At 45.8% G+C, this 27,335-nt stretch overlaps 1 protein-coding gene across 1 annotated transcript in view; it reads left to right on the top strand.

Annotated features, from left to right (window-relative positions):
• LOC100498074 (piezo-type mechanosensitive ion channel component 2) overlaps positions 1–27,335 on the top strand; it is a 43,245-nt gene that overhangs the window by 11,098 nt on the left and 4,812 nt on the right. Inside the window, exons 9-49 of the mRNA XM_031894502.1 lie at positions 480–606; positions 1,187–1,299; positions 1,402–1,665; positions 2,920–3,025; positions 3,733–3,914; positions 4,102–4,250; positions 4,385–4,558; positions 4,688–4,729; positions 4,838–4,870; positions 4,992–5,095; positions 5,170–5,333; positions 5,786–5,962; positions 6,417–6,560; positions 7,314–7,514; positions 7,874–8,078; positions 9,120–9,221; positions 9,720–9,885; positions 9,984–10,227; positions 10,578–10,674; positions 10,774–10,936; positions 11,550–11,639; positions 11,775–11,878; positions 12,723–12,791; positions 12,868–12,980; positions 13,062–13,176; positions 14,047–14,115; positions 14,198–14,364; positions 14,632–14,819; positions 15,148–15,273; positions 15,352–15,576; positions 16,022–16,280; positions 17,591–17,779; positions 19,212–19,413; positions 19,550–19,679; positions 21,967–22,114; positions 23,898–24,112; positions 24,665–24,823; positions 24,993–25,140; positions 25,235–25,423; positions 26,499–26,591; positions 26,680–26,849. Coding sequence (XP_031750362.1) covers positions 480–606; positions 1,187–1,299; positions 1,402–1,665; positions 2,920–3,025; positions 3,733–3,914; positions 4,102–4,250; positions 4,385–4,558; positions 4,688–4,729; positions 4,838–4,870; positions 4,992–5,095; positions 5,170–5,333; positions 5,786–5,962; positions 6,417–6,560; positions 7,314–7,514; positions 7,874–8,078; positions 9,120–9,221; positions 9,720–9,885; positions 9,984–10,227; positions 10,578–10,674; positions 10,774–10,936; positions 11,550–11,639; positions 11,775–11,878; positions 12,723–12,791; positions 12,868–12,980; positions 13,062–13,176; positions 14,047–14,115; positions 14,198–14,364; positions 14,632–14,819; positions 15,148–15,273; positions 15,352–15,576; positions 16,022–16,280; positions 17,591–17,779; positions 19,212–19,413; positions 19,550–19,679; positions 21,967–22,114; positions 23,898–24,112; positions 24,665–24,823; positions 24,993–25,140; positions 25,235–25,423; positions 26,499–26,591; positions 26,680–26,849 — 6,125 coding nt within the window. The remainder of the gene's footprint in view (positions 1–479; positions 607–1,186; positions 1,300–1,401; positions 1,666–2,919; positions 3,026–3,732; positions 3,915–4,101; positions 4,251–4,384; positions 4,559–4,687; positions 4,730–4,837; positions 4,871–4,991; positions 5,096–5,169; positions 5,334–5,785; positions 5,963–6,416; positions 6,561–7,313; positions 7,515–7,873; positions 8,079–9,119; positions 9,222–9,719; positions 9,886–9,983; positions 10,228–10,577; positions 10,675–10,773; positions 10,937–11,549; positions 11,640–11,774; positions 11,879–12,722; positions 12,792–12,867; positions 12,981–13,061; positions 13,177–14,046; positions 14,116–14,197; positions 14,365–14,631; positions 14,820–15,147; positions 15,274–15,351; positions 15,577–16,021; positions 16,281–17,590; positions 17,780–19,211; positions 19,414–19,549; positions 19,680–21,966; positions 22,115–23,897; positions 24,113–24,664; positions 24,824–24,992; positions 25,141–25,234; positions 25,424–26,498; positions 26,592–26,679; positions 26,850–27,335) is intronic.

The raw sequence follows: 27,335 nt of genomic DNA, 5'->3' as shown, positions 1-27,335 counted from the left end.
ATCGTAAGTACAAAATCTTCATATTCAAACAGACGGATCATCAGAAAGTATCGGATTTCGTTATTCGTATGCGTTTACGATCGTTCGGATAGAAAAATTTCGTAACTATCGTATCGCCATTCGCAAACGATTGTTTCAATACGAAAATTTAGTGACTATCGGAGCGTAAGTACGAAATCTTCGAATTCAAACCGACTTTTGCAATCATCAAAAATGATCAGATTTCGTTATTCGGATTTGTACTTTAATGACTGTGCCCCCAAGTCTTGTCCGAACTGATCTCCAGGCTGGGCCTCCCACAATGGCAGCCTTAACATTTTATAACTTATAGACGGGTCAAACCATGGCGACTGTAGGGCATAAAAAGCTTTTATCTGTGTTTATAATTCATTCTTTTTCAAGTCACGTTTATATATATGAGCTTCTTCCTTTCCGGTACCTCCAAGCTGACATCTCACAGGGTTTGCTTCTATTTCCAGACCGAATACCTTTCCCACAACGGCTGGCAGGATCTTCCCTTATTAAAGTGCGAGCACCTACAGGGTCAAACTGATTTCTCCGTGCCCATTTATTCCCAAGAGGTAGACACCACCGATGAGGTGTCAGGTGGGTAATACGTATTGCAAGATCTTTGTTGCTCGTGGTGCCACTGCCTCCATGAGGGTTTGAGAACATTGACTTCACAAACTCTCCCAAATAGGGCAAATATGGCAGACGGAGCAGTTGGGAAAATGGCAAATTTGACATCGTCAAAGGGTGTGGAAAGCTCTAAGGGTGTGGAAAGCATTTTTTACAGTAAGAATGGGAACACTGGGCGATTATTATGGATAATTCTGGTGGGTTCCAGTGGCGTAACTAGATGTTGGTGATCATTCTTGGAAAACAATAATTTCTTTAGGTTTCACTTGAAACAGGGTGAACTAGACAACAATGATGGGATTAATTCCCCTTGAAAGTGTGAGAAATAGAAAACAATGATGGGATTAACTTCCCCTTGAAAGTGGGTGAAATAGAAAACAATGATGGGATTAATTTCCCCTTGAAAGTGGGTGAAATAGAAAACAATGACGGGATTAACTTCCCCTTGAAACTGGGTGAAGCAGAAAACAACACAATGATTGACTTCCCCTTGAAAATGTGTCACGGATGTGTAACATTTCCATTTAACGTTTTTATCACCTTTTAGAAACTGAGGAGACCAAGGAGGTCCCAGAGAAGGAGGCAAAGCCCGGGGGCCTGGTGGTACTGGGAGAGTTTCTAATGAGACAAAGCTACGTCAGTGCATTAATAGTCATGATGGTGAGAACAACACATTAGAACCCAAAACCCGTATTTACTTCTGATTGGCCCAAAGGTTCCACCATTTACTGCTCACGTCTGGCTGCCCATGTCTTTGCCCAGATCTGGAGCATCACGTACAACAGTTGGCTGACGTTCGTTCTGCTCCTCTGGTCCTGCGTCATCTGGATGATGAGAGACCGGCGCCGCTACGCCATGCTCAGCGCTCCATTTCTGGCCCTGTATGCCAACATCCTGGTCATCCAGAACTTCTTTGTGGGGCTCAGTCTGTCTCAGGAGGAGCTGTTCCCGGGGATCCCCAACGCTATACTCATTGATTTCGACCTGAAACCCTACACGTTGCCATGTACACATCTTATGGTCAAGGTCAGTGGTCTTTCTCAGCATCTCATTGGTCAGTTGTAACTTTCTTTCTCATCATCTCATTGGTCAATAGTAATTGTCATTCTTTCTTAATACCAGTAGTTCTTTCTCTGAACATTTGTGCTGTTAGGCTGTAGCAGGATTTGAACTTGGAACTTCTTGTGACTCCTCCACCTGCATTTCCTGCAACATCCCTGCAGTGTAATTGGTTATTTGAGACCAGCCAATTAAACTGTGCCCTATTTAACCACTTCCTGTTCCTTATTTCCTGGCCTGGGCATTAGCATTTGGTAGGCTGAACACTACGGCCAATCTCTTGCTCTTGCCCTTCTTACCTGCCTGAAGATGGGGGTTTGTCAGGCTATTGTCTTTCCCAATACTGGAGACCCCTCCACAAATTGGGCACCCAAGAGAGTGGCTGTGCCCACCCTGCAGCCTAATACCCAGAAACCCATGAAGGTGGCTGTGCCCCCACTGCAGCCTAATACCCAGGTACCCATGAAGGTGGCTGTGCCCCCACTGCAGCCTAATACCCAGAAACCCATGAAGGTGGCTGTGCCCCCACTGCAGCCTAATACCCAGGTACCCAAGAGAGTGGCTGTGCCCCCACTGCAGCCTAATACCCAGGTACCCACAAGGGTAGTACTGTCAATAGTCTGGTTTACTTCCAATCCAGTTTCCTCTACTGCTCGTCCCAGGGGGCAATCTATTCCTTCACATCTAAAACCAATGGGGTATTTGCACCCATGGAATGCCCCTTGTGAGGAGGGGGACAATATTAGGATTTGGCAGGTTTCAAACCTCTTTTATACCGTCTGCTTAGTCTTGACCATTGAGAAAGAAGAGCAGCCAACAGTTTTGTGTCCTACAACATCTCTGTAGTGTACTTGATCATTTGAGGCTACTTAGAGCCCTGTTGAAGCACTTCCTATACCTTTCCATGGCTTGAGGATTGGCTTCTGGTAGCTCAATCTCTGTGGCCAGTCCATTGCTCTTTTTGCCCTCACCCCTTGCTCCAGTCCTGTCCCTCTACAGATTGTCCAGTTTGCTCCCAAACCATTCCTTTCCTGGAAGACTCACCACTCTCCTAGCCATGCATTGAGGATGAACCCTTAATGACAACATTTATCAACACGGATATGGAACCAGTTAGCTATCCACTGGAGGAGTTTAGAGTTCTGGATCATGGGGGTGAATGGGTTTTTACAGAATAGAATTTAAGCCACAAACATGACTCTCAGATATTTTGCTTTCCAGATAATGTACGCTTTCACGTTCTGGATACTGTTGCGCCAGAACCTCAAGGAGCGTCACCAAAAGCTGAAAGAAGAAGAACTGAAAGAGGTGCTGGTGGATGAGACAGGTAGGAGGGCAATATGGACTTCAAGACACTCCAGTAGAGAATAAGGACATTTTTGTTGAATGTTCTTGGAGCTCAAATGTATTGTCCTTCAACTGCCAAGGAAAGGTCTTTCTCGGCATTCTTTTAGTGTTATCCTTGGGATTGACAATATTAATATTAACTCTGCCCCAGCAGAGTCTTGCCCTTCTAGTATTGAGCTAGTGTTGCCCATACGCCATCTACCTACCTAATGGGTTTCAATAGTCATCTGTATGTTTGATGGCCTCGGTATGGTCTCAGTATGGTGGCATGCCCTTCTAGTATTGAGTTACTGTTGCCCATAGTCATCTGTATGTTTGATGGCCTCGGTATGGTCTCAGTATGGTGGCAGAGTCTTGCCCTTCTAGTATTGAGTTACTGTTGCCCATAGTCATCTGTATGTTTGATGGCCTCGGTATGGTCTCAGTATGGTGGCAGAGTCTTGCCCTTCTAGTATTGAGCTACTGTTGCCCATAGTCATCGGTATGTTTGATGGCCTCGGTATGGTCTCAGTATGGTGGCAGAGTCTTCTCCAGGAAATCTGGAACCATTGAAGTAACAAGTAGTTAAGAATATTCTCCAGTTAAGATTTTGTTCACCATTAAGTACTCTACAGGCAAAAATGAAGGTATAGTAAGGTAGATTTAGGGCCATATTTATTTACAATCAGCTTCTATTTTTATTAATAGAGACCGAGCAGTCGTCGTCTACCTTTATGGACATGCTGGGCTCCCTTATCAGGGCCATGCTGGTCAAGTACTGGATTTACTTTTGCGGGGCTATGTTCTTCGTCATCAGCTTTCGGGGCAAGGTCGTGGTCTACAAGATCCTGTACATCGTCCTTTTCCTGTTCTGTGTGACCTTATACAAGGTAGGCAATGGGTTTTGTTTTTGAGAAGCCTCCAACACACGGAGGCCCATATATCACAATTCAGATGTTAGCAGTGCAGGAAAAAGAAAGACTCGGTGAAGACATATTTGAGACTTAGATGCCTTCTTCTGGGGTCCAATCATCTTTAACCAGTTACTGTATCATCTCTAATTGGCTTCATCTTCAGATTCACTATGAATGGTGGAGAAGAATACTCAAGTATTACTGGATCGCCGTTGTCTCATATTCCATGCTGGTCCTCATTACTATCTACGTTTACCAGTTTAAGACCATCTCTGGATTTTTCCTTCAGATCCTTGGGATGTCAGAAGAAGGGTGAGGAACATAGATATATCTACATACCTTTACGAGCAAACACTTGCAGAATCCCTTGGCTTCTCAGTGGAAGGGAAGGTCACATTTTTAATAATATATTTTAATAATAATATTTTCTTTTCTTTGACCTAAAGCCTAAAAGACTTGGGTTTGGAGCAGTACAGCACCGTGGAGCTTTTTACTGGAATTTTAATGCCTTCCTTGTTCCTTCTGGCCTGCATCCTGCAACTCTACTACTTCCACGATGACTTCCTCAAGCTCACAGATCTGAACAACATCCCCATTAACCAAGGAGGTGTAGCCGACAGGTCAGGTCCTCTTGTATATTAGCTTAGCACTCGTATTTCTTCTTAAGGGCTCTAGTGTTTCCTTCAACCAGTGGTAGTCTCTCACCTTTATCTGTCTCCTCACGTCTTGATTCTTCTCTATTCAACCAGCAAGAAGAAAATGGAAGGTCGTGTTCTTCTTCTGGCTAATGTGTAAGTAAGGACTGGTATTCTTACCTTTGATCTCATATTATTTTTGTTACTCATTACCTTCCAAAGTCTTGGTAGAGTTAAGACCAAAAAGTATATTATCTTTTTCAGGATAAAGGAAATCTTCGGGAATCTCCACAACAAGTAAGGAAGACATCACACCAAGTCCTTATCTGATCTGTTACCCTCAAGATCCAACATGGTCTGAAGAGGAACTTGGAAATGATAAGATCCGTTCCATTAATGCTCAATATCTCTCCAACAGGTTAGGAAAAAACAATGAGAACAGTGTGAGCCAAAACACCCTGGACAAAATAGACAATATAACCATGGATGAGCATGTGGTGAGGGACAGCCAGGAGTTTGCAGGTAAAGGAGCACTATATATTTTATACACACTGTATATGGATACATAGCTGAAGGTAATGGGATGTTCTTTCCAGATGGAAAAGCCAACCGATGGCTTCTAGTGATTGACAAGGTGATGTCGGTGCTTCTGTTCTTGCTGGGCTTCATCCATGACACGGAGGTCCTTGTATGGAGACTGTTGGAACTGCATATTATCAAGATTGTGTCCTCTATCATTATCTGGATCACACTTCAAGAGGTACCAAAACAACCCAAGCACAAATGTTTCCTTCTCATCTTTAATTGATTCTATTGTCAATGCCAACGTGAAGATCTAGGTGGAACAAAGCTTTAGGTTCTCTGCTAGTCTTGACGAGGCATTATTTATCTGGCTTTCAAAGTTCTAAAGCTTTATCGGCACTGTGAGAATAAGGTGGTCTCCTATGGAATCCTTGGGGCATTACGCCTGAGCTGACCAGTCAGAAATATCTGCATCCCCAAGTTCATTGTATCTGAGTTCTAGGTATTTAACTGCACAGGATTTCCAATTAACAAAGTACAAGGCTATTGGTTGTACCATAATGGAACAAAGATACAGGTCATCCAGCAGATGGATTACATGATACGGATGATATTAGTGTTGTGTTTGTCTTAGGGGGGTTTCTGCTACCAGCATTCCCCTTATTTACTTCACCTTTATACCAATTCTAGGTGTCCCTGATGAACTGTCTGTTCTACATGCCATGGGTGTTTGCCGTTCCTTTCTCTTTCCTCCGACCCTACGCTTCCAATATCTCCACCGTTTGGTCGTGCATCATGGTCATCTTCAAGATGATGTACCAGCTGAAATTTGTTAAACCTCTGGAATACTCTTCCAACTGCACAGAGGTAGGTTGTTATGGTATCCATATCTTCTAAAGGAACCTGTAGACCAGTGGTTCTCAACCTTCCTAATGCTGTGACCCTTTAAAATTGTGGTGACCCCCAACCATAGAGGAGTGGCGTCTCGGTTCCTAAGACCATCGGAAATATGTGTTTTTCGATGGCCTTAGGCGACCCCTGGGGAAGTGTCGTTCGAACCCCAAAGGGGTCCCTACCCACAGGTTGAGAACCACTGCCGTAGACTATGTTGTGCCTAGAACAAGCAACTTCATGGCTCTGTTGGTTTGATTCATTGTCAGACATCACTGCCATTTCACAATTCTATTTCCTATAAAAAGAATAGCAGCTTTGAGGGGCCTAAAGTTCTTCTCATTGGGTTACTACAAAGGGTTCTGCAACCATTGCTCCAAGCCTTGTTGTCTGTTTAGAGGTCACGGTACATTTTATTCTCTGTTTCCAGAGCCTATACCGCAATGGGACTCTCTACAGCCCAATCAGTGAGGAGCTGCAGCAGAAATCTGATCTATATGTCGCCCCAGTGGACCCTGCCTTGTGGTGTGGGGGGCTACGGAAATGTACAGACAGTGTTTTACCCTGTATACAGGTAATGGGAAGAATAAATATACAGAGAAGGAATGTTCTGGGCACACAATAAGCTGTACCCCCATACTGTACTGTCTAAGGGAAACACAATGGCACCTCCTACCCATATGTATAAATACAAATATACAGAGAAGGAATGTTCTGGGCACACAATAAGCTGTACCCCCATACTGTACTGTCTAAGGGAAACACTATGGCACCTCCTACCCATATGTATAAATACAAATATACAGAGAAGGGATGTTCTGGGCACACAATAAGCTGTACCCCCATACTGTACTGTCTAAGGGAAACACTATGGCACCTCCTACCCATATGTATAAATACAAATATACAGAGAGGGAATGTTCTGGGCACACAATAAGATGTACCCCCATACTGTACTGTCTAAGGGAAACACTATGGCACCCCCTACCCATATGTATAAATACAAATATACAGAGAAGGGATGTTCTGGGCACACAATAAGCTGTACCCCCATACTGTACTGTCTAAGGGAAACGCTATGGCACCCCCTACCCATATGTATAAATACAAATATACAGAGAAGGAATGTTCTGGGCACACAATAAGCTGTACCCCCATACTGTACTGTCTAAGGGTAACAATATGGCACCTCCTACCCATATGTATAAATAGAAATGCACAGAGAAGGAATAATCAATATCCCCGTGTAGTTCATTCTAATGAAAACCATATGCCACCTACATTGATGATGGAATAAATCCAACAGATGTTCTGCTCTACACCATAGAATCACCTGACCATCCTGGTATTATTGGCCATTGAATCCACAGTGTACCGACACCAGCTGTATTACCGCGTCCACAACCAGCTCCGCACCCCCATCACAGGGAGCATCTTTGACAACATCACGCGGAGGCATCTCGACGAAGGACTTCTAAACTGCATCAAATACTTTGTGAATTATTTCTTCTACAAGTTTGGGCTGGAGGTGAGTTTTATAGTTTAGGGCAAGAGCAATGGGACTATGGGGTACATCCAGTCTTCATCCTTAGAGATGATGCAGAGGTTTTGGAGAAACCATGTCCTGAGGTCAATGAGGTTCTTCTCGGATAAAAGCGACATTTTGGTTTGGTTGACCATAAACTAAAACATTGATCCCCAACCAGTGGCTCGTGAGGTACATGTTGCTCACCTCCATCTTGGATGTTGCTCCCAGTGGTCTCAATGTAGGTGCCCATTTTGCAGAATTCTTTGCCCAGGGATTCAACTCAACAGTATTTGGATCTCAGATACTTCATAGAAGAAGACAGAAGGGTTGTTCATGCATGTTCTCCTCTACCCCCTCAGATCTGTTTTGTGATCTCGGTGAATGTCATTGGGCAGAGAATGGACTTCTATGCAGTTCTTCATGCCTGCTGGATGTTGTACCTGCTCTATCTGCGCCGGAGGAAAACCATTGCCGAAGTCTGGCCAAATTACTGCTGTTTCCTGGCCACTATCATGACTCTTCAGTACCTGCTGTGCATCGGCGTCCCACCTGCGTTTTGTTCAGGTACTTGCTGGTATTGCCAAGGTTCCGACCGATACAGAAGGAAGGTTTAACTGTTTTTTCATTACAAAGAAGTCTTGTAATAATGGGTCAGATTCAAGTTACCTTATGGGCGAGATTCAGTCCAAGGAGAAACAACTTTTCTCCTAACAGTTCCAGGTTCTTCCCATAGACTTCAATAGAGTTTTTATGTTGGCATCTCTAGGGTGGAACTTGGCACAAGTGAGAAATATTAGTGTGGGTCGGCCAAATACCCGCGGGACTCATGGGTTGGGTGGGTTTCAGGCCAACCTCAGTATAACATTTGCAGATTGTCGGCAGGTTTGGGTTAAGCTCTTCTGCCTACTCTCCCCACCCACGACCTTACACTGCTGGGTTCTGGCCCTCTGATGTCCCTTTTGTGACATTGTTGGTAAGCGGGTCGGGTGGACTAGCCGGGTTGGGTAGTATGTCTTCTACAAGTTTGGGTTGGAGGTGAGTTTATAGTTTAGGGCAAGAGTGTGGGACTATGGGGTACATCCAGTCTTCTTCCTTAGAGATGATGAAGAGGTTTTGGAGAAACCATGTCCTGAGGTCAATGAGGTTCTTCTCGGTCAGATTCAAGTCAGCGAGAAAAAGTTACCTTATGAGCAAGATTCAGTTCAAGGAGGTTCTTCTAATAGACTTCAATAGAGTATTCATGTTGTCATCTTTAGGGTGGAACTTGGCACAAGTGAGAAATACTAGTGATGTGTGGGCCGGCCCAGTACCTGTGGGACTCATGGGTTGGGTGGGTTTCAGGCCAACCTCAGCATAACATTTGCAGGTTGTCGGCAGGTTTGGGTTATGCTCTTCTGCCTGCTCTCCCCACCCGCGACCTTACACTGCCGGCTTCTGGGTTCTGGCTCTCTGATGTCCCTTTTGTGACAACGTTGTGGGCAGGTTGGGTGGACTAGCCGGGTCGGGTAGGGTTTCGGACATAGAGCAGGCAGGTTAGGGTCACTACCAAATACCCAGGCTCTCTTGCTTTGATTGTTGATTGTGTGTTGTCTCCTCTCAACACAGACTACCCATGGAGAACCTCCTCCTGGTCACCCAGTTCCAACCTCATCAAGTGGTTCTACCTCCCTGACTTTGCAAAAAGTCCCGACCCTGGATTCTTGATCTGTACGACCATCGCATATAAGTAGTACCATCTTTCTTCTGCTTAGGGTTCCAGTTCAAGCAATGCTTTTACTTACAAAGGCCATCATGCTCCTCTAAAATACAAATCCCGAATGTTGGGTTGAGACCCGAGAACTCTTGTGAATCCAATTACGTATGGGCCAAAGAGCTCACCTACCATTATCTCTAAGTGTGTGTGTGATAAACAGAACGTTTTTCCTAGATACTGTGCCTGTTATTGCTGCCATTTTAGGAGAAATGATAATTACTACTCATTCCTAATAAGTTAGGGAGCCAATAGAATTCTATAATGTGAAGCAGGGGTGGCCAGACCTTTTTCATCGATGACTGACAGATGACCGGGCATCCCCGCCTTCATCGCGGTCCACCAGAAATCCATGGGGGGGTCGACTGGTGGACCGTGATTGATGTATTGGCCACCCCTGATGTAAAGTATACAGATCACATTGCATTGTGCAACGTGTGCTTCTCCTCTTACAGACGACTTCATGTTGCTTCTCTTGGCATCGCTCCAGTGGCAAGTGTTTGAGGATGAAAACCTGGCCTGTTTCAGGTTGTTGGCTGGGGACAACATAGAAATCAGCAGGGATCTGGATCCGGCAGACCTTTCCCAGTACAGCCCTGTGCCTAACTTCATCCACTGCCGGTAAGGGGCGCCAGTTCTACCCTTATGTCTTGTAGGTTCTTCTTTCTTCTTCTTTTCCTACCTGATAATCTTCTCCCGTATTATTAAACTATTTCTAGATCATACTTGGACATGGCCAAAGTTGTGGTCTTTAGCTTCCACTTCTGGTTCGTCCTCTGCCTCATCTTCATCACGGGGACAACTCGCATTAATATCCTGTGCATGGGATATCTGATCGCTTGCTTCCACTTCATGTTGTTCGGGGGAACTCTTCTACTGAAACCAGTGCGCCACGTACTGAGGCTTTGGGACTATCTCATCGCCTACACGGCGCTGGTCATTGCTACGAAAAATCTGCTCTCGGTAAGTACAGCCAGACAAACAGTCGAGTCAGCAAAAGCTTCACTTCTACTGAAGCCTTGGGGTAAATCCATTGGGAGGGCTCCTTGGCCGCAAAACCTTAATCGGCTTATAATGTTCAGAAATGTCAACTGATCTATAGAAATGTGGTGGAGTCAGACACTAAAGAAGATACAAATGTCAACAACTAAGTGTGAGCAACTAATTCCATATCCTTATGCAATGCGATCTTCCCTTTAGGGACGCCAGTGCTCTTAAATGTATCTCACAATGTTCTCATTATCCTCTAGAAATGAGATGTGTTCAAGCCTCTAAATAATGAACGGAACAAGCTGAATGTGTTTCTTTGGCAGATTGGGGCATGTGTCTACCTCCATAAGCTAATGAAGAACAACTGCTGGCTGATTCAGACCTTCAGTATGTTCTGTACTATTAAGGGATATGAGCTGAGTGAGTTCTCTTTTCAACCATTATTATGTTGTGGATTATTTAATACCTCTGTATTTGTTCTATATACACTTATCCTTGCAATTTCTCCTGTTGAATTAGCAATTGCATCTGATGTAGACTGTGAGTTGCCCGAGAACGAGGCGGGAATAGTGTGGGATGCCATCTGCTTCACCTTCCTTCTCATCCAGCGTCGCGTCTTCACCAGCTATTATTTCCTCTACGTCGTGGCAGATGTCAAAGCTTCCAAGTTACTTGCTTCCAGGTACTATATTTGTCCAAAAAGTTCTAAGCAGTGTGTGTGGGTCACATCAACAATAGGTTCTAAAAAGTTGCCAATGACATGATCTAGATCTGGATCTAGAGTCTACAGTAGGTGGCATGTCTCATATTAGTAGGGTCTAGGTAACATTCCCTGCTCTGTAGAGAAATCAAAGGTTCTAAAAATTTGCCAATGACATGATCTAGATATAGAGTCTAGGTTGCACATCTCATATTAGTAGGGTCTAGGTAACATTACCTGCTCTGTAGAGAAATCAAAGGTTCTAAAAAGTTGCCAATGACATGATCTAGTTGGTATCATGATCTAGTTGGATCTAGGTGGCATCACCAGTAGAGTCTAAGTAGCACGTCTCATATTAATAGGGTCTAGGTAACATTACCTGCTCTGTAGAGAGATCAAAGGCACTTGAAATAACCATGTAGCTATCTAAAGGAGCTTCTACCATTAATGTTCCATCTAACAAACCCAAAGACGATATAAGGGAGATCTAGATCCTTCAAATAGTTTCTGATAGCTCTCTCCATTACTAATAAGTAGATCAGCCTGACCGATCCGCTCAATGACATATTGCGCTAATTGCTGTTACAACTTTCAGAGGTGCTGAACTTTTTGAAGAGAAAGTCAAGAAGATGGTGGCAGCTCGACTGGAGGAAGAGAAGAAGTGTGCGCAGTCCATGAAGAAGCAGTAAGTTGACATACTTCATCAGAGCTTTTAGCATCTCTCATTGCATCACCTGGGCATGAATTTGATCCAAAATCATTATCCAAACTCCTGGCATTAACTATTGGATAATTAACTGAAGTGTGTTGTCTGTAACAGAATGGAGCAGATCAAGTCCAAGCAGAAGGCCCCCAAAATTGATAAAGGCACTGATGAAAATGTTGGGTGTGCAGTAGAGGAAAACTCTGAGCCTTCACCTAGAGGTAAGTGCCTAAAGTTCTGCTTCATGCTTAAAACACTTGTGATTTTACTCTTTTTATAAGAAACAGGTTGATTTCCCAGGATCTGGTGTTGCCGCGTACCTTTTTTGTCCTTAGTCTTAGACCTGGTTCCTCAAAGACGTAGAATTAGTTTCTCTAGTAGGTTCTCCATTTTTTAAAAATGCCTCTCCAGATGGATTCTTCACACCATTAACCTTGGTTTCCTAAGCTCCTTACCTGTGTAGACTTCTCAAAGCATTAGACATGGATTTCAGTAATGTTCCTCAGAGCATTGGACATGGTTTTCAGTAATGTTCTTCAGAACATTAGTTGTGGTTCCTCAGGTAGGATCTTCAGAGCATTAGAAACGGTTCCCCAAGTTTTTCAAAGGTTTCTCAAATCGTCAGATCTGATCAAGTTTCCAGGGGTATTAGATTTTCTTCCCACCTTGGTTTCCAAGGTAGGTTTGTAAAAGCATTTTATATAGTCCTCAGTTGAGTTTCCCTACAAGTTTCTCAGGTAGTTTTAGTCTTGTTTCCTAAGGTAGATTACTCAAAGAATAATACCTCAAACGTTTCATAAGATTTACTTCCATGGGAAGGTTCTTCTAAGCATTAAACATGTTTCTTCAGATTTGGTTCCTCAGGATGGTTCCTAAAATCATTACACCTAGTTCCTAAAGAAGAGTCCTAGAATATTAGATTTGGTTCCTCAAAGCTGCTCCTACTCCTGTGTACAATAAAGTGTTTTATGGCTTGATTGGAACTCAGTGTGTAGCCATTTGTACCTAAGGTCCCATTCACTCCCGAATGAAGCACTTATCACTTTATACTTTCTCTTCTTTTAGATGACAGTGATAAAAAAGATAAAGATGGAAAAAAGAAATGGTGGCAACCTTGGGTCACCCATACCACTAGTAAGTCACACTCCTCCACACAAGCTAATTGACATGCCTTATATTGTTGCCCCTAAGTACTTTCCATTTGCATTAGTGGTGCGTAGTGGGAGTTACAGCCTGTTTGACACAGACAGTGAGGATGAGGAAGAAGAGATGCGCGAAGAGAAGCGAGAGGAGGAACCACCAAAGAGGAAATCAGCATTTCAGGTACCAGAATCCTAACTTGTTCGATTATGAAGAAGGAATGATAGAGGGAAACCATTTCATGGCCTTCTCCATTACTTTCAGCTGGCCTATGAAGCCTGGACCGTAGGTTCCAAATCTGCACTGAAGCTGCGTCAGAACGATGAGAACACCATGCGGGAGCAGATCCGCAAGGAGATGGAGAAGAAGAGTGGGGAAGGTTCATAAAAATAGAGTTTTTTTCAATGTTCTCAAAGGTGATGTAATTAAGGGATGTCCAACTTCTGCAAACCTTTAGTTATTGCTGAAGGGTGTAGATGTTTGTGCATGCTGTGTATTCTCCAGAGGTAGAATTGTTCTAGACCAAACTGGTCTTCTGTATTCTCCAGACAGCAAAACGTATGGGTAGAATTGTTCTAGACCAGACTGGTCTTCTGTATTCTCCAGACAGCAAAACATATGGGTAGAATTGTTCTAGACCAAACTGGTCTTCTGTATTCTCCAGACAGCAAAACGTATGGGTAGAATTGTTCTAGACCAGACTGGTCTTCTGTATTCTCCAGACAGCAAAATGTATGGGTAGAATTGTTCTAGACCAAACTGGTCTTCTGTATTCTCCAGACAGCAAAACGTATGGGTAGAATTGTTCTAGACCAAACTGGTCTTCTGTATTCTCCAGACAGCAAAACGTATGGGTAGAATTGTTCTAGACCAAACTGGTCTTCTGTATTCTCCAGACAGCAAAACGTATGGGTAGAATTGTTCTAGACCAAACTGGTCTTCTGTATTCTCCAGACAGCAAAACGTATGGCTAGAATTATTCTAGACGAAACTGGTCTTCTGTATTCTCCAGAAAGCAAAACATATGGGTAGAATTGTTCTAGACCAAACTGGTCTTCTTTCTTCTCCAGACAGCAAAACATATGGGTAGAATTGTTCTAGACCAAACTGGTCTTCTGTATTCTCCAGACAGCAAAACGTATGGGTAGAATTGTTCTAGACCAAACTGGTCTTCTTTCTTCTCCAAGCTAATGTATCACATGCTCCATAGGCAGAAGGTTGTTGGTATCATATTCTCTTGCAATTAAAGGGAAACTAGAGGAACTTCTAGAGGAGACCGAAGAGACAGAATCAGAAGAAGCGAATAAAGAAAGACCAGGTGACTTATTAGAACAGTCTTTCCTCCTCTTCTCCTTCTCATCTCACTAGACCCTTGTCAACCGCCTTGATCTGTTTCCCAGACAACGCCATTCAGAGAATCGTCAACATTGCCCGGTTTTCATGGATCTTCATTCAAGCTCTGGCCGACGACACCATCGAGACACTAAATGCTTTCTGCAAGAGCAGCGTCGACATTGCGTCTGTCCTGAGAATGGAGAGGTGCATGCTGCAGAGGAACCTCGATAAAGTAAGAGTTGATCACCCTACTTACCAAACCCAGGGATATTCCCAGATAGACACCCATCATACATAAATATTAGGGTGGCCAAATGCTCTCCATACTTGTAACAGACGATCTTGTTGCAATTGCTTCTTCTGAGCAGTCAAAGAGCTGATGAAGTCCTGGAGTTCCTCCATCCCCCTACCATTGTTTTGGAACTTATAATAAAAGCATGTTCTTTTGAGGTTAAGTTGCCCCTTTGTAGCTTGTCAGGCTTTGTGCTTGTGTGGGCAGGGAAAAGAAGCCTCCCAGGGCAGTATAGCCGAGTACTACAAGGCAAAACAGCTCTCTCGGACCCAAACGCTGACCAGTGAGGACAACGAGGAGTCAGCAGGAGAAGAAACCACACAGAACAAGAAGCTGGAGCTATGCAAGTTCCTAAGCATGGAATCCCAGCAGTCCCAGGACAGTTTCCTTTCAAGGTACAGAACTTTCTTCTTAGCAATGGGTGTTGACTATGTAGACTTCTAATTGCACAGAACCTGGTATCTCTCTGTCTAATGGGTCAGTACCTCCCTATGATCAGTATACAGCAAGTGTTTCCTTTGAAAGGGCACCTACTGGGGATTTAGAACCTATGAAGACTGGATTTACTTTTCCCCATTTCTCATAGGACCACACTATGGGCGAGGGTTTTTTTGATCTTGTGTTTAATGGAAAAATTTGGTAGAAATTCCTGTAGAGCTTCTGTAGACCTCAATGGGAGGTGTATCGTCAACATTCAGTCAAACCCATGATTCCCTCCATCAGCTGCCCCACGGAAGATATGGTGCTGTCTTTTGACGAATCATTGGGACCTGAGGAGAACCAGAGGGTTCGGGGGCCTAAGCGCATGTTGGCATTCGACTCCACCTCCCTCGATAGTCTGGATTCAAGGTATTGTCCCCTTGTATTTGTTAGTTAAGGACATTTAAGTTGTTGGCAGATGAGACCTTATTGCCTGCCCCACTGCAGACCAGAAGGACATGGAGAGCAGAAGGAGGACGAGGAATATGATGGAGAAGATGAAACGTCAGAACACACAAAGACCGACATCCCCCCCTCCTACAGCACGGTGATTGCCAAGGGGGACCTGGAGTCTTCTGAGCCAGAGGATGTGCCCCAGGGGGAGGGCAAATACTTTAGACCCCTGGCAGAGGTCCCACAACTGCTGACAGCCAGTGAGCTCCTACTCAACAAGTGAGTGAACCCGAGGGAAACTGATCAGGAAATCGATTCATCTATCAATTTCTTCATTACCTTTCTTTCTCTCTATTACTTTTATTTATAAATATCTATTTACTCATCAGTATCTATCAATCTATTTATCTAAAGAATCTATTATCTACCTATAACCAGGCTTGTACTTTTTATACAGGCAACCGAGGGTCCATGTCTAGGGTGGCAGCTTCAGGTGGTGGCCCTCAGATGCCTACAGTAGATAGATAGATAATATAAGCGATAGAGAGAGACAGATGATAGAAAGATAGATAGATAGATACATAGATAGACAGATAGATAGATGATAGATAGATGATAGATAGATAGATAGATAGATAGATACATAGATAGACAGACCGATGATAGACAGAGAGAGAGAGATAGCCTGGTAGATAGATGATAGATCTGTGCATCTCTCGCCCAGGATGTATTACGATGAGGAGCTGGAGGAATCGGAGAGGTTCTACCAGATGTTGCCCCGCCCACTTCGCGTCTGCCTTGCTCTGTACAACACCATTGTGTCCAAGTCGGAAATGCTCTGCTATTTTGTGATCATTCTGAACCACACGGTGTCGGCCTCTATCCTCTCGCTCATCTTGCCCATTCTCATCTTCCTCTGGGCGATGCTCTCTGTGCCCAGGCCGACCAAGCGCTTCTGGATGCTGGCTATCATTTATACTCAGGTTGGTGAGGGGCAAATTTCATGAAGCGCCATTCGCTATCCCGGCAGCCAAACTGGGAATGAGTCTCGCACAAGACTCCTCTGCACCTTATTGCAAGATTCTAACCCTATGGCCCAGGGTTTGGGGCATAATGGATACCCTAGGCCACCATCAAGGGGGTACAGCTAGCATAGGGTTGCCAGTGGGGGTGGGGACATGACGTCACTGGATAGACTGGTGATGTCATGGGGGTGGGGGCTTTGACTTAGCGATTGGCCGATTGTCTCGTCAATTTTGGAGAGTTTTGACCTGGACAGCAGGTTGTCTGGGTCAAAACCGGACAAACCCAAACTGGGAATTCAGTCAAGGTCGGATTAAGTTATCTACCCTTTATCCCAAACACTGTTTGTAATACCAACCCCGGCCTTGGGTGACAGTTTACTAGCTAGTTGGCGCCCTAATTGGGGCTCCATTCCACCCAGCCAAATAGAAGAATCAATGTCGGCGCTGTTGCCTGAACTGGCAACAAGAGTTCCAAAAGTCATTAGAGTTAGCAGAAGCTAAAAGGGTTGAGGAGACCGCCTCATACGTATGCAAATAAGTCAAAGGGATTCTGGGAACAAATTCCTTAAGGCTCCTAGAAAAATCTCATTTACATGGGTTTATCCTATAGGCTAAAGCTCTCCCACTGGGTTTTTTTAAAAGCCTTAAGGAATTTGTTCCCAGAATCCCTTTGACTTATTTGCATACGTATGAGGCGGTCTCCTCAACCCTTTTAGCTTTAGGGAATCCCCACTCCTGGCTCTCCCTAAGCGAATCAGAATACCCTGCACTACACTGATGAGCCCCAAGAAGGGTAAGGCTAGGGGGATCCCTTTATCCATTCCCCTCCCAGCCGAAGCAGAGAAGGGGTCAGGGTTCAAGTGGACCTCCGAAGAGGTCCCGACACAAACTGCGCCCTCTCAAGGGCCAGGAAATCGTGCAAACCACTGGAGATTATTGCACCGAAATCCAAAAAGTGCTAAAATGTGAATGAATGAGAATAAGGGCTTTAAAAGAATAAATAGACCGGTTTTGCCCTTCTGGGGGCTCAAAGGGTTGAGGAGACCACCTCATATGTATGCAAATAAGTCAAAGGGATTCTGGGAACAAATTCCTTAAGGCTTTTAGAAACCCCAGTGGGAGAGCTTTAGCCTATAGGATAAACCCGTGTAAATGAGATTTTTCTAGGAACCTTAAGGAGTTTGTTCCCAGAATCCCTTTATCTGCATACGTATGAGCAAACAAAATCCCGGAACCCCCATGTTCTGACTGTCCAACTCCTTCCCCAGATTACAGTCGTCATCAAGTATTCCTTCCAGTTCGGCTTCTTCCCATGGACCTCCACCGTGTACCGGAGCATGAACGCCGACAAACCTTTCCACCTGCCCAACATTATCGGCATCGAGAAGAAAGACGGCTACGTGCTCTTCGACCTCATCCAGCTCCTCGCTTTGTTCTTACACAGATCTATACTGAAGGTAAAGCCGCCGCTTCCAATCAGATTTGTCCGGGGAAAGGTTCTGACTCCTAAAACCAGGTCGCAAAATCCAGATCTGTAGGGGAATTTCGAGAGACACATCCCAAACCGCTACCTTGTTGGCAGGGCCGCCATCAGGGGGGCACAGGGGGGACAATCGTCTCGGGTGTTTTTAACTTTAAAGGGGGCACGGCCATGCTAGAGTTTTCTTAGCACAGACCCCCTTTAATCAAGTCCGGGCCCTGTCATTGGTTGTGTCCTCCACTATGTTCCGCGGCTCCCCGCTACATCTGCGCTTATATAAGGTTGCGTCTGTCCGTACTGACGTCACACACACCGGGCGCAACCTTATAATAGCGCAGAAGCAGCGGGGAGCTGCGGGACATAGCAGGAGGACATCACGGAAGCCGGAGGCCGCTGGGGGGAGGGAAGGAGGGAGCTGAAGGATGCTTGGGGGGCCCTGGAGGAAGCAGGAGGATGCTGGGGGGGAACTGGAGGATGCTTGGGGGGCCCTGGAGGAAGCAGGAGGATGCTGGGGGCCCTGAAGGAAGCAGGGGGATGCTGGGGGGAGCTGGAGGAAGCAAGAGGATGCTGGGTGGGAGCTAGAGGATGCTGGGGGGAGCTGGAGGAAGCAAGAGGATGCTGGGGGGGAGCTGGAGGATGCTTGGGGGGCCCTGGAGGAAGCAGGAGGATGCTGGGGGGGAACTGGAGGATGCTTGGGGGGCCCTGGAGGAAGCAGGAGGATGCTGGGGGGCCCTGAAGGAAGCAGGGGGATGCTGGGGGGAGCTGGAGGAAGCAAGAGGATGCTGGGTGGGAGCTAGAGGATGCTGGGGGGAGCTGGAGGAAGCAAGAGGATGCTGGGGGGAGCTGGAGGATGCTTGGGGGGCCCTGAAGGAAGCAGGAGGATGCTGGGGAGAGCTGGATGATGCTGGGGGGAGCTGGAGGATGCTGGGGGGAGCTGGAGGATGCTGGGGGGGCCCTGGAGGAAGCAGGAGGATGCTGGGGGGAGATGGAGGACGCTGGGAGGGAGCTGAAGGATGCAGGAGGAAGCAGTAAGGAAGCAGCGGGGAGCGGGCCACAGTATGAGTAATTTGGGGGAGGATGGCTAGCAATGTTTTAGGGGACCCTGCCCTGGCAGCAATGCAAAACGTACCCCTGGCTACCAGTGTTTTAGGGGGCCTTGGCCACCAATGTTTTAGGGGGGCCCTGGCTACCAATGTCTGTGTGTCCTTTGTATTGATGTGAGAGGCCATTGGGGGTGTGGGAGGTGGGGGGGCCCAGAAAAATTTGTTGGGAGGGGCCCTGTGATTTCTGATGGCGGCCCTGCTTGTTGGTAGAGTAAGTGGGACCCTGGGTACCCCCCCAAGGAACACCAGAGTAAACCCAAAATGAATCAATACCCGTAAATGACCCAGTTGCAACATTCCCTTTAGTGCCATGGGCTTTGGGACCACAAAGAGGTTTCTCTGCCCGAGTCCAAGAGGAAGAGGAAAAGCAAGAAGGGGAAGAAGCGCGGGAGCAAAGGGGACGAGGACCCCAATTCAGGGATGGTACCGTGGCACCTATTCAAGCACCAGAACCCCTCCAAGAACGTGTTCCGGAAACGCAAAGTGTCGCAAATGGCGGCCGAGGAAGGTAAAGAACATTCCCCCCCAGCGACTTCCTGGGGATCTCGTCCAATGAGACGATCTCTATATTTACTGCCGTCTTTACTGAGAAATTCCAAATGCAAAGTAACGAGCTGCGAATTCTCGTGATTTTATTTCACCAGGGAAAACCCAGAAGAAAGAAGCGAAGAGGAAATGGAAATGGTTCCGGTGGAACCACAAAAAGAAACGTCAGCCCATAAGGCAAAAGATAAAGCAGCAGTGGATCAAAGTCAAGAAGATCACCATGAAAATGTAACGTCCTAAAGCTCTGAATATACATATGGGTAGGGGGTGCCATAGTGTTTCCCTTAGACAGTACAGTATGGGGGTACAGCTTATTGTGTGCCCAGAACATTCCTTCTCTGTATATTTGTATTTATACATATGGGTAGGGGGTGCCATAGTGTTTCCCTTAGACAGTACAGTATGGGGGTACAGCTTATTGTGTGCCCAGAACATTCCTTCTCTGTATATTTGTATTTATACATATGGGTAGGGGGTGCCATAGTGTTTCCCTTAGACAGTACAGTATGGGGGTACAGCTTATTGTGTGCCCAGAACATTCCTTCTCTGTATATTTGTATTTATACATATGGGTAGGGGGTGCCATAGTGTTTCCCTTAGACAGTACAGTATGGGGGTACAGCTTATTGTGTGCCCAGAACATTCCTTCTCTGTATATTTGTATTTATACATATGGGTAGGGGGTGCCATAGTGTTTCCCTTAGACAGTACAGTATGGGGGTACAGCTTATTGTGTGCCCAGAACATTCCTTCTCTGTATATTTGTATTTATACATATGGGTAGGGGGTGCCATAGTGTTTCCCTTAGACAGTACAGTATGGGGGTACAGCTTATTGTGTGCCCAGAACATTCCCTCTCTGTATATTTGTATTTATACATATGGGTAGGAGGTGCCATAGTGTTTCCCTTAGACAGTACAGTATGGGGGTACAGCTTATTGTGTGCCCAGAACATTCCCTCTCTGTATATTTGTATTTATACATATGGGTAGGAGGTGCCATAGTGTTTCCCTTAGACAGTACAGTATGGGGGTACAGCTTATTGTGTGCCCAGAACATTCCTTCTCTGTATATTTGTATTTATACATATGGGTAGGGGGTGCCATAGTGTTTCCCTTAGACAGTACAGTATGGGGGTACAGCTTATTGTGTGCCCAGAACATTCCTTCTCTGTATATTTGTATTTATACATATGGGTAGGGGGTGCCATAGTGTTTCCCTTAGACAGTACAGTATGGGGGTACAGCTTATTGTGTGCCCAGAACATTCCCTCTCTGTATATTTGTATTTATACATATGGGTAGGAGGTGCCATAGTGTTTCCCTTAGACAGTACAGTATGGGGGTACAGCTTATTGTGTGCCCAGAACATTCCTTCTCTGTATATTTGTATTTATACATATGGGTAGGGGGTTCCATAGTGTTTCCCTTAGACAGTACAGTATGGGGGTACAGCTTATTGTGTGCCCAGAACATTCCTTCTCTGTATATTTGTATTTATACATATGGGTAGGGGGTTCCATAGTGTTTCCCTTAGACAGTACAGTATGGGGGTACAGCTTATTGTGTGCCCAGAACATTCCTTCTCTGTATATTTGTATTTATACATATGGGTAGGAGGTGCCATAGTGTTTCCCTTAGACTGTACAGTATGGGGGTACAGCTTATTGTGTGCCCAGAACATTCCCTCTCTGTATATTTGTATTTATACATATGGGTAGGAGGTGCCATAGTGTTTCCCTTAGACAGTACAGTATGGGGGTACAGCTTATTGTGTGCCCAGAACATTCCCTCTCTGTATATTTGTATTTATACATATGGGTAGGGGGTGCCATAGTGTTTCCCTTAGACAGTACAGTATGGGGGTACAGCTTATTGTGTGCCCAGAACATTCCCTCTCTGTATATTTGTATTTATACATATGGGTAGGAGGTGCCATAGTGTTTCCCTTAGACAGTACAGTATGGGGGTACAGCTTATTGTGTGCCCAGAACATTCCCTCTCTGTATATTTGTATTTATACATATGGGTAGGAGGTGCCATAGTGTTTCCCTTAGACAGTACAGTATGGGGGTACAGCTTATTGTGTGCCCAGAACATTCCCTCTCTGTATATTTGTATTTATACATATGGGTAGGAGGTGCCATAGTGTTTCCCTTAGACAGTACAGTATGGGGGTACAGCTTATTGTGTGCCCAGAACATTCCTTCTCTGTATATCTGTATTTATACATATGGGTAGGAGGTGCCATAGTGTTTCCATTACTCAGTAACATCAGGATGTAGGTTATAGTTAGATAACACCATACCCCCCCCCAATGGCCCCAGTCATCACACATTATAGACGCCAATAGTGGTGGATCTTCCTTGAAAATGGGTGGAGTTTCATGTGGCCCTGGGGAAAGTCTACAATGGATTGTTCTGGGGGCACAAAGGAATCCCTGCACATTTATATATATAACGGCCCATACTTCGTTTTACTGGCGTCTTGTTTCCGTATCTTTTCTACGCCCCCAGAGCACTTCAGATCTACCTGCCCATTCGCCAGTTTTTCTATGACATCATACATCCCGAGTACAGTCCTGTCTGCGACGTCTACGCCATCATGTTTCTTGTTGATGCCATCAACTTCATCATTGTCATCTTCGGGTACTGGGCATTCGGGGTAAGAACATTATATTCAGTCTCTCTGCACGGTCTGTGGGGTTCTGTAACTTTATCTCAACATAATTCAAAATAGAATGGGTGAATGTGGGTCAGTATATGTTTCAGTGGATCATATGGGCAGAGCAGCGCGATTGGCCAGTTTATTCCTGTAGTTTATATAGATGGAGTATGCTATAGAGAAGGTCAAGCTGGGGGGCTGATTATGTCTGTAGGAACATAGAGATGGACCTTGGCATGACTTGTCAGTGTCTGTAGTTGGATGTATGTTGGCCTTCATGTCACTTGGTGATGTTTGTTGTCAGATGTTGATGGACCTTGGCATCGGTTTGTTGTAGTCAGATATGGGTGGACCTTGGACTTTCTTGGTAATGTCAGTATCCAGATGTTGATGGACCTTGGCATCTCTTGTCAATGTCTGTAGTTGGATGTATGTTGGCCTTCACGTCACTTGGTGATGTTTGTCGTCAGATGTTGATTGACCTTGGCATCGGTTGGTAATGTCTGTAATCAGATATAGGTGGACCTTGGACTTTCTTGTTAATGTCAGTAGCCAGATGTTGATGGACCTTGGCATCAGTTGGTAATGTCTGTAGTCAGATATAGGTGGACCTTGGACTTTCTTGTTAATGTCAGTAGCCAGATGTTGATGGACCTTGGCATCGGTTGGTAATGTCTGTAGTCAGATATAGGTGGACCTTGGACTTTCTTGTTAATGTCAGTAGCCAGATGTTGATGGACCTTGGCATCAGTTGGTAATGTCTGTAGTCAGATATAGGTGGACCTTGGACTTTCTTGTTAATGTCAGTAGCCAGATGTTGATGGACCTTGGCATCAGTTGGTAATGTCTGTAGTCAGATATAGGTGGACCTTGGACTTTCTTGTTAATGTCAGTAGCCAGATGTTGATGGACCTTGGCATTGGTTGGTAATGTCTGTAGTCAGATATAGGTGGACCTTGGACTTTCTTGATAATGTCTGTAGCCAGATATTTATGGACCTTGGCATCGGTTGGTAATGGCTGTAGCCAGATGTTGATGGACCTTGGCATCGGTTAATGGCTGTAGCCAGATGTTAATGGACCTTGGCATCACTTGTTAATGTCAGTAGCCAGATGTTGATGGACCTTGGCATCGGTTGGTAATGTCTGTAGTCAGATATAGGTGGACCTTGGGCTTTCTTGTTAATGTCAGTAGCCAGATGTTGATGGACCTTGGCATCGGTTGGTAATGTCTGTAGTCAGATATAGGTGGACCTTGGACTTTCTTGTTAATGTCAGTAGCCAGATATTGATGGACCTTGGCATCGGTTGGTAATGGCTGTAGCCAGATGTTGATGGACCTTGGCATCGGTTAATGGCTGTAGCCAGATGTTAATGGACCTTGGCATCACTTGTTAATGTCAGTAGCCAGATGTTGATGGACCTTGGCATCGGTTGTTAATGTCTGTAGTTGGATGTATGTTGGCCTTCAAGTCTCTTGGTGATGTTCGTCATCAGATGTTGATGGACCTTGGCATCGGTTGGTAAAGGCTAAAGTCAGATATAGGTGGATTTTGGCATCACTTGGTAATGCTTGAAGCCAGATGTAGGTGGACAGTGAGGGATGGGTGGGATCGTCATTTATAGATAACCATTGGGAGGGACAGGAGATGCCTATAGTCAAGTAGGAGTGGGGGTCTCAGGGTCAGTAGAAGCCTGAGGTTGATTAGTTGATGCCCATTATGAATTTTTGTTCTTGCCCTGATTGATGTTCCTCTGTTCCTCCTGCTCCCCCCCCCCCATAGAAACACTCAGCTGCTGCTGATATCACAGAGTCTTTGTCGGAGGACCAAGTGCCCGAAGCTTTTCTTGTGATGCTCCTCCTGCAGTTCGGCACCATGATAGTGGACAGGGCCATCTACCTGCGCAAGACCATGTTTGGAAAGTGTGTTTTCCAGGTGGTTCTGGTGTTTGGGATCCATTTCTGGATGTTTTTCATCCTCCCGGGGGTGACAGAAAGGTACAGTCCTCAGGCAACATAGAAAATGTAAATAAAGTTGGGTTGCCCCTCCCCTTGCCACTATAACTGCCCCTGCCCTTCTGGGAAGGTTCCCACTAGATGGTGGAACAGTGTTGCTGGGAGTTGCTCCCATTCAGCCACAAGAGCATTAGTGAGGTTGGGCAGTGATGTTGGGGGTCAGGCTCACAGTCGGGGTTCCATCCCACAGGGGTTCAGTTGGGTTGCCCCTCCCCTTGCTGCTATAACTGCCCCTGCCCTTCTGGGAAGGTTCCCACTAGATGGTGGAACAGTGTTGCTGGGAGTTGCTCCCATTCAGCCACAAGAGCATTAGTGAGGTTGGGCAGTGATGTTGGGGGTCAGGCTCACAGTCGGGGTTCAGTTGGGTTGAGAGCAGGGCCCTTGCCCTAATATTTGTATTGTTGTTTATATAAAATCGTAACCAGATAATATGTATTTGCCATTACCCATTTACTGTTCATTCTCTCTCTATTCCCCCCACTTTTCCTTATTGTCTCCCTTCACCCCCACTCCTTTGGGCCCCCCCCCCCGTAGGAGGTTCAACACAAACCAGGTCCCCCAGTTGTGGTACTTTGTGAAATGTTTGTACTTCGGCCTCTCCGCCTACCAAATCAAGTGTGGCTACCCCAACCGCGTCTTGGGCAACTTTCTGACCAAGAGTTACAACTTCATCAACCTCTTCCTGTTCCAGGGGTAACGCATTTAGCACATTGGGTTTTCCTTCCTGTGTTTTTATTCGACTGTGTCACTATGGAATTTGGGTACAGGAGCCAACCGGTTGCTTCGGAAACCAAAGCATTAATTATATTACTAATTACCAGTGTGAATTTGTCCGGAACGTTCTTTTTTTCCGTTTTTGCAGGTTCCGGATGGTTCCCTTTCTGACGGAGATGAGGGCAGTGATGGACTGGATTTGGACGGACACCACCCTGAGCTTGTCCAGTTGGATCTGCGTGGAGGACATATACGCCAATATCTTCATTATGAAATGCTGGCGAGAGTCTGAGAAGGTACAAGGGCTGAAGGGATTGGCTGCCCTGGTCGGCTGGAAGTGGCGCTTAGTCCAGTGGAAACTGACGGATAGTGCTCTTTGTTTTTGACTAGAAATACCCCGAGCCCCCCGGGCAGAAGAAGAAAAAGATCGTTAAGTACGGCATGGGTGGAGTCATTATTTTCGCCCTGATCTGCATCGTCTGGTTCCCGCTCCTCTTCATGTCGCTGGTGAAATCCGTGGCAGGGGTGACCAATCAGCCGTTAGATGTCTCCATTAAGATCAGTATCAGCGGCTACGAGGTAAGGCCAGGGGGCGATGGTGGTTATTTGGAGAGGTTTATTAAGAAAGGAGCATTGGAAGGAACGGTCTAGAGGGGTCTAGGGACGTCTAAAGGGGTCTAGGGAGGTCTAGAGAGGTCTAAAGGGGGAGGTCTAGAGAGGTCTAGAGACCAACGCCATGGCACTGTGCAAAGCTGGAGAACAATGTGACTTTCCAGATGTACCCTACTAACAGGCTGGTCTGTTTATTTAATGTGGGGGTACCTGTGCCAATATCTGGGATAGCAGACTACATTTTGGTCCAGCCGGTTTCTACAGGTCCATAGAATTCTGGGTTTGCTAATGAACCCATTTAAGGGTCAACGGAACAAATTGGACGCTCGTTCAGCCCAGTTTTCACTTGTGCCAGGTTGTGGTCATACCAGTTTGAGCAGATTGCCCAGTAGGAGGGGCCTCGCGTCCACCAACAATTGTGCAGTTCTATACAACCAAGCTGCCTAGAAATCTTCAAACATGACCGGTGTATTATTATAATGTTCTAGATTCGACTGTTGGTCTAGGTCAGTGGTTCTCAACCACCCTAATGCCGTGACCCTTTAATACAGTTCCTCATATTGTGGTGACCCCCAACCATAAAATGATTCCTAAGACCATGGGAAATATGTGTTTTCTGATGGTCTTAGGCGACCCCTGTGAAAGGTTCTCAGGTTGAGAACCGCTGGTCTAGATTGTTCTGGTAGAGATTTCTCTAGTCTGCTGGATTGTTCAGGCGTGGTCTGGTTTGACACAGGTTGGCCTGATCTTCTCTATTGTTCTGTTGAGCAACAGTGTCCTGGTGTGGTTTCATTTTCTAGATCGTTTTGTTGCCCCAAGGTTATAGATTGGTCTATTGCTCTAGAATGGTGCACAGCAGTAGACTGAGATGTTTGATTCTGTTGATCTAGTCTGGTATTTTCCAAAGTACCATTAATCTAGTATTCTAGAATGCTGGTCTAGCATTCTGGGTAGGTTCAGAACCTGTGTTTTTGGGGGGAAAGAGACAGATCCAGACGAACGGTTGGCCCTGTAAGTACCTAGAACATCTCTTATTTTCTAGCCCTTGTTCACCATGAGTGCCCAGCAACAAAACCTTGTGCCCTTTTCTTCGGTGGCCTACAATGAACTGACCTACAGATACGCCCTTCACCCGGTGAGTACCGTCAGTCTCTGGTTCTGCAGTTCCCCCCCCCCCAAGTTGTTCTGCCCCCGCGCTAAGCTAGGTCTTTCCATCACTTCAGTCTGCGATGCAATTCATAGTCAACTACATGCCCGAGGACATCGTTACTGCCAAAATAAAGAGCAACGCCAGCCTCCTGTGGAGCATCAGCCCGGCCAGCCGGGAGGCCATGATTGAGGAATTGTCCAACTCAACGCGCATCTACTTTGACATCCACTGGAGTTTGCTCAGGTACAGCTGGGGGGGGGGGATTCTAGAGCAGCGATGCCCAACCAGTGAGTTGGGAGCACCATGTTGCCCTTGGATGTTGCTCCCAGTGGCCCTAAAGGAGGGGCTTATTTTTAAGTTCCTGGCTTGGAGGCAAGTTTTGGTTGAATAAAAACCAGTCTAAACAGAGCCTCTTGTAGGCCAGTTCACATAGAGGCTACCAAATAGCCAATCACAGAGCCCCCTGTAGGCCAGTTCACTTAGAGGCTACCAAATAGCCAATCACAGAGCCTCCTGTAGGCCGACAGTTCACATAGAGGCTACAAAATAGCCGATCACAGAACCTCTTGTAGGCCGACAGTCCACATAGGGGCTACCAAATAGCCAATCACAGAGCTTCCTGTAGGCCGACAGTTCACATAGAGGCTACAAAATAGCCGATCACAGAACCTCTTGTAGGCCGACAGTTCACATAGAGGCTACAAAATAGCCCATCACAGAGCCTCCTAT

Source organism: Xenopus tropicalis, chromosome 10 (assembly GCF_000004195.4).
Source record: "Xenopus tropicalis strain Nigerian chromosome 10, UCB_Xtro_10.0, whole genome shotgun sequence".
Taxonomy (NCBI): domain Eukaryota; kingdom Metazoa; phylum Chordata; class Amphibia; order Anura; family Pipidae; genus Xenopus; species Xenopus tropicalis.
The sequence above is the reverse complement of the archived record's forward strand: the minus strand, read 5'-3'. Positions and strand labels throughout refer to the sequence as shown.